The 10,000-nt window shown below is 47.0% G+C and overlaps 1 protein-coding gene across 1 annotated transcript in view; it reads right to left on the bottom strand.

Moving 5' to 3' along the window:
• Window positions 1-8,277, bottom strand: part of dbh (dopamine beta-hydroxylase (dopamine beta-monooxygenase)) — a gene marked incomplete at both ends in the record, with an annotated part of 12,273 nt that extends 3,996 nt beyond the window's left edge. The window contains 9 exons of the mRNA XM_080529603.1: window positions 100-159; window positions 530-568; window positions 1,295-1,438; window positions 1,557-1,723; window positions 1,847-1,949; window positions 4,070-4,246; window positions 4,417-4,674; window positions 4,801-4,947; window positions 7,906-8,277. Coding sequence (XP_080385729.1) covers window positions 100-159; window positions 530-568; window positions 1,295-1,438; window positions 1,557-1,723; window positions 1,847-1,949; window positions 4,070-4,246; window positions 4,417-4,674; window positions 4,801-4,947; window positions 7,906-8,277 — 1,467 coding nt within the window. The remainder of the gene's footprint in view (window positions 1-99; window positions 160-529; window positions 569-1,294; window positions 1,439-1,556; window positions 1,724-1,846; window positions 1,950-4,069; window positions 4,247-4,416; window positions 4,675-4,800; window positions 4,948-7,905) is intronic.
• Between the last annotated feature and the right edge of the window lie 1,723 nt (window positions 8,278-10,000).

The following is a 10,000-nucleotide window of genomic DNA, read 5'->3' on the forward strand; positions in this document are numbered from 1 at the left end:
AACCCTGGTGTGTATGTGTGTGTGTGTGTGTGTGTGTGTGTGTGTGTGTTACACGTGTGCCAACTTGCATGGTTGCACCTGTCATGAACACATACTCACCACTGTAGCATGGGTCCTGTCCTCAGTGTTATATGTACACTTAGTCAGGAGGACATCACCCTATGGGACACACACACACACACACACGCACACACACACACATATCAGAAGATTCCGAGCAGATGTTTTCCAGTCAAGCCATTTGAGGTAACAAAAAGAAGAATTAGTGACTAGAACTATTTACAGAATATTCTAGAGTTTTCTTTTTTGAAACAGCCGACGTTCTGTTGGGGAGCAGATGCTGAGACAGAATGTTCCATATGTAGTCTAATATCTGCGTTTGTGTGTGTTTTTGTCTCCTCCGCCATAGGCACTTCGAGGCTGTAACATTCCTTCACTTGAAGAACCGTCCCTCATTTCCGTACTGTAACTAGTTCTAACTCCCGAGGCGGTTCTTAACCGTAGAGGAATTATAAACCGGCATACTTACAGGCAACACAGTCACCATCTTCAGTAGCATCCTTATTGTCTGGCCAGGGAGAAACAGCTCTATTAGACATCAACATCTATTAGACTCCAGCACTAAAAAACAACATCTTACAAACACACACATTTCTTGTTGGGTGTGTGTCTCCCAAATGTGTGTTGGAGACGAGCGGGTGAATCTGGAGACGAGGGTCACGGTTGTCGTACACACCGGCTGGAGGTAGTTAGAATATTAAATAATTAAATATTCACAGAGCCCTGGGGCGCTTACCTCATTTAGTGTCGGGGGGGTGAATACATTAAAAACGTCGACATTCTAGAGTGCCGTGGGTATATTCACCAAAAATGCATGAATGATGATGCTTCGTTTTTCCAGCTATGTAGCTCACAGACTGGAGAGACAAGGCTGACATGTGACTGAAATGGTCTACACGGGTGTGTTACTGTACTGTTACGTTACGTCATTTAGAAGACAAAAAAAACGGTATATCTAGTCTCATCCGGAGCGACTTTGAATAAGCGTGTTCAGCTGAAAGAGGTGACTATCGCATGTGTCCACCGGTTCCAGTCAAATCTCCTACAAATCAGTAGAGGCTGGTGGATGTAGAAATCGGAGGACGGACTCACTGGAATGCGTGGAATGCAATGAGGAATGGTATCAAATGCTAATGCTAAAATACTGTAGGTGTTCATAGTGCCACAGTGCTAGCAAGCACACAGCAAGAGTCAAAACAAGATGTCATTATTGTTGTTGTGTGTGGTACTCTACCTGATAGTGTGTGCTGAAGTGCTTGTCCTCCTGCACCACCTCCACCTCCCTCCCTCCCCTCACCAGGACCGTCCTCACGCCCCTCCCTGCCAGGTGAGTGTGCAGCTGGGACGCAAAGATGTGGATCCCCCCTGGGGGCAAGGCCTGGTGGAGGAGGAGGAATCACAAACTGGGACATAGATACTGTATGCCTACATCCATTATACATTATATACTAGATGATAGGATATCATAATAATGATGGCATTGTTGTTGTACTAACCGTCTGTGTACACTTGGCTGTGCAGTATCCAGTGAGTGTGAAGTGTTGTTCTCTGGGAGGGACGGCCATGACGGGCGTGTAGACCAGGCCCAGCTCCATGATGCCTGCGTCGAACCTCCTCAGGCTGGGTGTGTAGTACAGACGCACCCCCGAGTTGTCCCTCCGGCCTGCACTCAACATAGGGTAGTATGACTGAGGGGGGGAGGGTAGTGGGGGATACGGGGCTGTGTGTGTGTGTGTGTGTGTGTGTGTGTGTGTGTGTGTGTGTGTGTGTGTGTGTGTGTGTGTACCTGCGATAATGAGCGGATTGTGGTAGTGGACCTCCAATCTGAGGAACCTGGAGGAACCGGGACCACCTAGTGGCAATCCAGCATCTGGAGGGTAGTAGAACGACTACACACACACACACACACACACACACACACACACACACACACACACACACACACACACACACACACACATTGTAGATGTATAAATATATTGTACATAGTATAAAAACATACAAAATGTGTTTTTTATCATTGGACATATGAATCACCAACATAGAAGGATCCAGCTGCAGCCAACGCAGACGGAATCTAGCGAGGCTTGATCCAGATAAAACTAAACACCATTGTGTGTGTGTGTGTGTGTGTATGTGTGTCTATGTGCGTGTGTCTATGTGCGTGTGTGGGCATGCGTGCGTGCCTGTGTGTGCGTGTGTGCATGCGTGCATCTGTGTGTGTGTGTGTGTGTGTGTGTGTGTGTGTGTGTTTGTGTCTGTGTGCGTGTGTGGGCAGGCGTACTTACAAGTGTGCCTGTGTGTGTGTGTGTATGTGTCTGTCTCTGCGTGTCTGTGTGTGCGTGTGTGCGTGCGTGCATGCATCTGTGTGCGTGTGTGTGTTTGTATCGTGTGTGTGTGTGTGCTCACTCCCTTGCATCCCAACCAGTCTTCTCAAAAGCTGTTCTGATCTTATCATCAAAGCCAGTACATATAGTACTGTTCCTACACAGCAAAAACACTCTTTTCAGGATCAACTTTCCTCTTTTCATGTCTATCCTGTTTACACTGAGCACGCTTCTCTTCTGGCATCGCTGGGACTGGTTTACATAACCTTTCTCCTCCTCCTCCACACTTTACCCCCTTTGTCTCTCTCTTTCTCTCTCCCTCTCTTTTCCTTTACTCTTTTCTGTTTTCATAAAGCCTAGATTTCCCTTTAGATGTGGTAAAAAATATATATATAATTATAGTATTTCCCTCTTAATCTCATGTCTCCAACTCTGCCCGCATCGCCACCCAGCAGAACACGTTATTTGTGTTTTGTTTCGCTCCCTCGCTAATCCAATCGGAGGGGCCCGGCGCAGCACCAGTTCCCTGACTGCAATTATTATTATTATTATTATTATTATTATTATTATTATTATTATTATCCATCAAGACGCCTCTGCCTCACACCTCCCTTCTCATGCTGGCTCCATCTTCCACCGAGACTCCACTCTCCTGCCCTCGCCTCTCCTCTCCACTCCTCTCCTTCACCCTCCTCTCCTCTCCTCTCCTCTCCTCTCCTCTCCTCTCGACCCCCCCCCCCCTCCTCTCCTCTCCTCTCCTTTATTCAAAATAGACTTTACTCATACTCTAAAACAAGGCATTACTCATACAGATGGGCCTTTTTACCGTTCATCCTCTGAGGCTCTCCCTCTCACCCCGGCGGCTTGCTGTGCTGTTTAATTCTCTCTCTGTCCCTCTCTCTCTCTGTACCTCTCTCTCCCCCTCTCTCTCTCTCTCTCTCTCTCTCTCTCTCTCTCTCTCTCTCACTCTCCTGTGTCTTTCACACATTAACCAGTCCTGCTTTGCCACTCTAGTGACCCCCATCCCGTCCCGGCCGTCCATCTCCTTAGTGCTGAGTGCCACTCAAGAGAGGTATCGGGTTGTTAAAGTATTTGGTGTGAATTGGCACTGTGTTCCAGAACCTTCTGATCTCAACTACTTTATTTAGTTAAGAAAGTGGATTTAGTTTTAAAAGTGCATTTTCATGAAGGTCTCAACACACTATGCGTCTATACGCTCAAAAACCAAACACATAACGTGAATCAAAGCATATGAGTAGGCTACAATCATCTTGACATGGGGAAAGGCAGTGGCATCTCTAAAAAGATGGGTCTTGAGGTTAGTCTTAAAAGTGAGTTGGCCTTAGTCATACTATTATATTTAAATACATTAATTAATTAATTAATAGGAGTATAATTTATAGTAGTAGCTAGTTAGATAGTTGGTTACTTGGTTAGTTAATTAGTTAGATAGTAGTAGTTAGTGAGTGAGTGAGTCAGCGAGTTAGTTAGTTAGTTAGCGAGTGATTGTGCGAGTGAGTGAGTTTGTTAGCTAGATAGTTAGTAGTTAGTGAGTGAGTGAGTCAGCGAGTTAGTTAGCTAGCGAGCGAGTCAGTCAGCGAGTTAGTTAATTAGTTAGTTAGCGAATGAGTGTGTGTGTGAGTGAGTGAGTTAGTTAGCTAGCTAGTTAGTTAGTTAGTTACCTCAGCCCCCATGGCCCAGGCGGCCAGAACATGACGACAGAAGTTGAGCTTCTTGGGTTTCATCTTGGAGTCACAGGAGCCGCTGTACTGAGGGACACTCTCCATGTCTGGAGAACACTCAAACACTTCCATATGGTGAACTATAGCCTCATTACCCGGGGTGACCACCGACTCATACTGCAGAGGGGGGGGGGGGGGGGGGGGGGTTGGAGAAGGAGAGAAAGAAAGAGAGACACAGAGAGAGAGAGAGAGAGAGAGAGAGAGAGAATGAGAGAGAGAGAGCGATACCAGTGATTTTGACCGCATATATTACTTTTTTACTATTTTGGATTGGTTTGGAAGGTTACCATGACGATATGGTTCTTTGGCATGTTGGGGGGCAGCTGGAAGATGTGGCACCAGTAAGTGGTCTCCTGGGACGGGATGGTGACGTCGGGGGTCCGGACCTCCAGGGTGCGGACATCCGGGGGCAGGGAGGGGGCTGGGGTATCTGGACGGAGCAGAAGGGCTCGCTGGACCCCTGTGTGGATCAGGGATAGGTTGAGCTGCTGGAGCGAACGGATTGGCCGATCCAACACTCCGTAGATCAGGTGAACTGTGCCCTCCTGAAATATATTTTTTAAAATGTGATCAGTCCTTCTGTGTGTGTGTGTGTGTGTGTGTCTGCGTGTGTGTCTCCCTCTCTCCCTCCCTCCCTCCCTCCCTCCCCCAGTATCGTGTAGCTAGTGTACCTCAATGAGGTAGTCCTGGGGGTCACAGGTACTGAAGGGTCTCTTGAAGAGCAGGAAGAATCCCTCGGCTGTGTGTCGAGACCGCATCAGCTGGTAGTCCTGCTGGCTGTCCAGAGTCACATGACCCTCGCTGTCACTCCACGCATCCTGCGAACGCACACACACACACACCAAATGCACACACATACACACAAACACGCATTTCATGTTGTAATGAATAGAATACAATAAATCACAAAAACACACACAATCGTGAGTTTTTGACATAATTCAACATAAAATATTATTCTTTCATTCATTAGATTAGGGGTCGGCAACTTTAGGCACACGTGCCACCACTGGCATGCAGCAATGTAATCATTGGCACACTGGCAATAAGCTCGCGAGAAAGGATTATTTTTATTTCTAGTAGAAACGGTAGAAACGGCGCTAGCTAAGAAAGCTAAAGTAACGGTGGAGTAAAGTAAAGGTACAAATGGAGATATCTGTTTTTGCAAAATGACCCATGAAATATGTTGTACAGAATTGGATCTGTAATTATTACACAATACGTGTTATGAAATGTATTCTCTTAAATAATAAGGTAAACAGTAAGACAAATGAAGTTGGGCCTCAGTTGGGCAGATACGAGTGCACAGTTTCATATTGTTATCATGTGTTCGTTGCGCAGAAGTGTTGCGCAGTTCAGATTTGCCTTCATTGTCGTCATGCAGTCAGTATGGATTAATATTAATTAGGGGCGTTTCAGTGACCATTTAAAATATAGGCCTTAAAAGGGTGGGACAAGATGCTCGCTCATGTTGATATGTGTGTGCGTAAACATTCTTGCTTTCATACGCAATCTTTTTACGCCAGTCCTACACAAGGTTTTATAAATGACCCCCCAGGATGTGATGATGTCCAGATGAGCACACAAGACACATCTCCCAGGAGCCCGTGCAACAGCTGAGTCTGTCTCCTCCAATCACGCCATCCAGTCATGTCCACGCTCAGAAATAGCACTTGACATCACTCTTTTCCTCTTGTAGGATTGCTGGAGGCAAAGGTTTTAATCTTCCAAAGCCACACTATGTGTGTCAGGAGAAGTTAGTTAAATTGTGTGTGTGTGTTGTGTGTGTGTGTGTGTGTGTGTCTTGGGTATCTCTGTTGTACCAGGGTGGGCTGTTGTGACTGGAGACGTCCCAGGCTTTTAGCAGGAGTCTGTCCGAGCCTCTCCCTGGTACAGGGACATTCAACATTCATCTGGAGGGAGACGTGCTGCTCAGAGGAGGAGAGAGGGATCTATAATGGATTATATCCTGCTTCCTGCCTGGCACATTACAGCCAGCAGACCAGACCTACTCTGAGAAAGAGGAGAGGAGGAGTGGAGGGGAGCAGGGGTGGAGGCGAAGGGGAGCTGGGTGGTGGAGAAGAGTAGAGGAAGAGGAGGGGTGGAGGAGAGCACAGGAAATCTAGAGCACCATATTGACCTTCTTGCTCCCATATGCCTCTCCTTAGGGGTGGGGCGAAGGAGGGAAGGAAAAGGAGGGAGAGGAGGTGAGAGAGGGAGAGGGCTCATCCCCTCCCTCTTTCCTCTTATTATCCTAAGAGGGAAGGTTGGGGAGGAGAGAGAGAGACGGGATAAGAGGATGGACAGAGGGAGAGGAGAGAAAAAGAGGGAGAGGAGAAGAGAAAGGGAGGGACAGAGGAAAAGGGGGGAGGAAAAGGGAAGGTGAAAGAGGAGAGAGACATGAAGAGTAGAGGAGAAGAGCAGGGGAGGGGTGAGGGGTTGAGTGAGGGCCATGTCAGCTGGAGCAGGGCTGTGGTTGGTGTGGGCGAGGGTTTTGTCAAGCAATCACGAAGAGACTCATCAAACATACTCTCTGGGGAGAGATTCTCTCCCACATCATAGACTGCCGGCTGGCATCATTCCAGGTTTCCAGGATCTGGCTTTTGAGTCAAAGACTTTCGAGTGCCGGCAACATTTGCGTTTACATTTGTGACAATCTGGTCAATTGGTCTGCAAGTCGGCATCCAATTTAATGTTCAGACCTTTCTTTCGAAAAATGCAGCAGTGGGGATTACTCACCGAATCCATTGCATTGCAGTATTTTGGCTTGACTAGCGAGTTTGTGTTGTGATTTTCAACAACGTTGAAATGTATTTCCGTGTTTTAAAATAAAAGTCAGAACATTTTGATTGGTTGCTGACTTGCGGCCCAAATGACCAGACCATGTCTCATTTGAGTATATGCTGTATATGCTGTGTACGTAAATTCGTTCTGGAAATCTGATCAGCACTCGTGGAATGCCTCTTGTCCAATAAAATTACAACAAATTTACGAACGCAGCCTTTGATTGGCTACAAAATGAAGCATCATAATTCATGATTTTTTTGAGACTATAGCACCATTGGCACTCTCAAATGTTGACCATTCATTTGAGAAACTTGGCAATCGGCATTTATGTTGATCATGTGCACTACAGTAATCCCTTTGTCGTAGATCTAACCTTTTAAAAACACCATAATCAATAACTGCTTAATCCACAGTAACAAAACAATAAAATTGTGTTTGATAAGAGATTCCTATGATCAGGAGATTGTGACTATCAAATGATACTTTATGCAAACACAACAATTACGGTAGTTTCACCAGGGACTTGAAACAGATGAATATTATTGAACAAATATCACATTCCAATCCTGATATGTATTCTACTACATAGCCTTTATTTATGTAAACCAGCTCCTTCCCTTCTTGTGATTTTTTTTTTTTAAGTTTTTTTTTTCTTCCCTTTCCTAACACCAGGGGAGCCACCCCTCCTAAATTTCGTTGTTTGGTACCTGTACTGTAGCAATGACAATAAAGTCCATTCATTCATTCATTCATTTAGAAAGATTCCTGTCTGGGCTCAGTACCAGGGTAGGCTGTCGGAGGTAGAAATTGGAGGACGGGCACATTGTAAGGCATGGAATGAGGAACGGTATCAAACACACGTGTTTCTACGTGTGCCTCCCCTGCCCAGCGCCTATCCTGTCCTTCACCTCCTCTTCCAGACTGGATCCAGGATCCACTCCGCCACTATTGGTGGACAAAATGTTGGAAACAAAATCAGCTTGGCTTACCCCAAAGTAGGACTGCTGCCCGTCGGACCAGAGCACCACCAAGTCAGCGTTAGTGAGCTCCCCGCGATCGGACATGCCCAGGAGCAGGCCGTGGCCCAGGCTGGGCGCGCTGACCTGCAGCTCCAGGTAGATCTCCTGGAGGGGGTAGGAGATGTTCCAGGAGAGATGCAGCTGCCCGCTGGGGTCCAGGGGCATGTGGTAGGGCAGGACCAAGGGAGGTGCTGCTGCTGCCTCGCGGGGGGAGGAAGAGGAGGATGAGGAGGGGCTGGCTGCCTGATAGGAGGCTACCAGGATCACCACCAAGGTGGCCAGAAAGGTCAGGTACATCACTGTCACGTCCTGCAGCCTCAGGTCCTTGTTCAGCAGACGCATAGCCTGTTGGAGCGGCGGGCCCTCTGTGTCTGTATGTCTGTCTGGATATCTGTCTGTCTGTCAGTCAGTCTGGATGTCTGTCCAGGTGTCTGTCTGTCCGGATGTCTGTCTGTCTGTCTATCCGTCTGTCTTCACACTCTCCTCTGTCCTTCTCCTTCTCTCCTCCTCCAGAGTAAGGTGTTCTCCTATGGAGAGTACGTTCTCTCCTGTGGTATTCCTCCTCTCTTCTTTTTTTCTCTTCTGTGGTACTCCTACCCTTCTCTCTTTCTCCTTTCTGCCTGGTCCCAATGTCTCTGGGTCTGGTCAGTCGTTCCTGCCCTCCGTTAACTTGTCTTCTCAACCCTTCATCTTTCATACGGAGTCTCTCTCTGTGTGGAAATGCACCACCTCCCTGCGTTTTCTCGTCTTCTCTTCTCTGACTCCTCTTGGTTAGGTCTTCCTCCTCTGGCCTCTGTCTGTCCCTCTCATCCCTCTCTCTCTCTTTCTCCCTAGTCTTTAAGAGCACCCTCCATGTGACCAGTCTCTCTTTATCTGGCCTAATTGCATTACGTTTGTTGACGAAAATTCGATTGTTTTTCTTTAAGCCCTCGGGTCGAGCACGGATTTCGACATCTGCCAGTCTCTAATTGATCCTAATTGACCATGGACATTATCAATGGCAATCCAGTTGACCTAACTGACTTTTATTGCCTTTTCAATCTCTCTGGATTAAGCCTCATGGGACAGTCGGAAACACAAACTGACTTTTAAGGGAGCTCTGATGTTAGGTTAGTGTGGCTCAGCCTGTAGAGTCGGTGTCTAATGATTGCAAGGTCGGCAGCTTGGCGGTTCAAACCCCGGCTGGCCACCCCTAATTGCCCCAGGGCCGCCTTCTATGGCTCTAACCCCTTGCCTAGAGCATAAAATACAATTCATTGTACTCTGTGCAATGACAAAGATTGAACCTTCTTCTTCTTCTTCTTCTTTTCCTGATGACAAGCCCATTCAGAGGTAGCGACCACCTGTGTCTTGTGGAGATACAATCAAACATCTTTGACAACATCTTCAACGGCAACCCAAACTCTTTGCTAACCCGAACTCTCTGTTTCTGTTTTGTTGTTGTTTATGTTTTTTGTTTTTGTTTGGGACATAAACACCCCCTACTCAATGACAAGCTTTGAAAACCTTTCCACCCAGTCATGTGTGAGCGGTGTGTTTTGTTTCTCTGAGCAGCTGAGATTAGCAGGTGCACTTTGCTTTCAGCTTTCAAAGTCTAATCAACAACCACGGGCATGCACAAATGCCACCGCTAATGGAAAACAAGGGAGTTTAATGAGTGCCTTTTAATGAACATGCTAGCTGTTCTCCTTGTAGCGGGGGATAGAAGGCCAGAACAAAACAGCTAGAATGAGACTGTAACTGTAACATATCACGCAACATTTTCATCGTGATTGACCTTTTTGAGTTGTGAGGCTCCTGTGTGTATGTGTGTGTGTGTGTGTGGTGTGTGTGTGTGTGTGTGTGTGTGTGTGTGTTTGTGTGTGTGTGTGTGTGTAGGTGTGTAGGTGTGGGTGAGTAGGTGTGGGTGAGAGAGAGAGAGAGAGAGAGAGAGAGAGAGAGAGAGAGAGAGAGAGAGAGAGAGAGAGAGAGAGAGAGAGAGAGAGAGAGAGAGAGAGAGAGAGAGAGAGCAAATCTGCTATGTCACCCGGGTTTCCTCTGAGTGTTTTTTCAGGAGCAGACCCCC

This window comes from Nansenia antarctica (genome assembly GCF_963989245.1).
Source record: "Nansenia antarctica genome assembly, chromosome: 4".
Taxonomy (NCBI): domain Eukaryota; kingdom Metazoa; phylum Chordata; class Actinopteri; order Argentiniformes; family Microstomatidae; genus Nansenia; species Nansenia antarctica.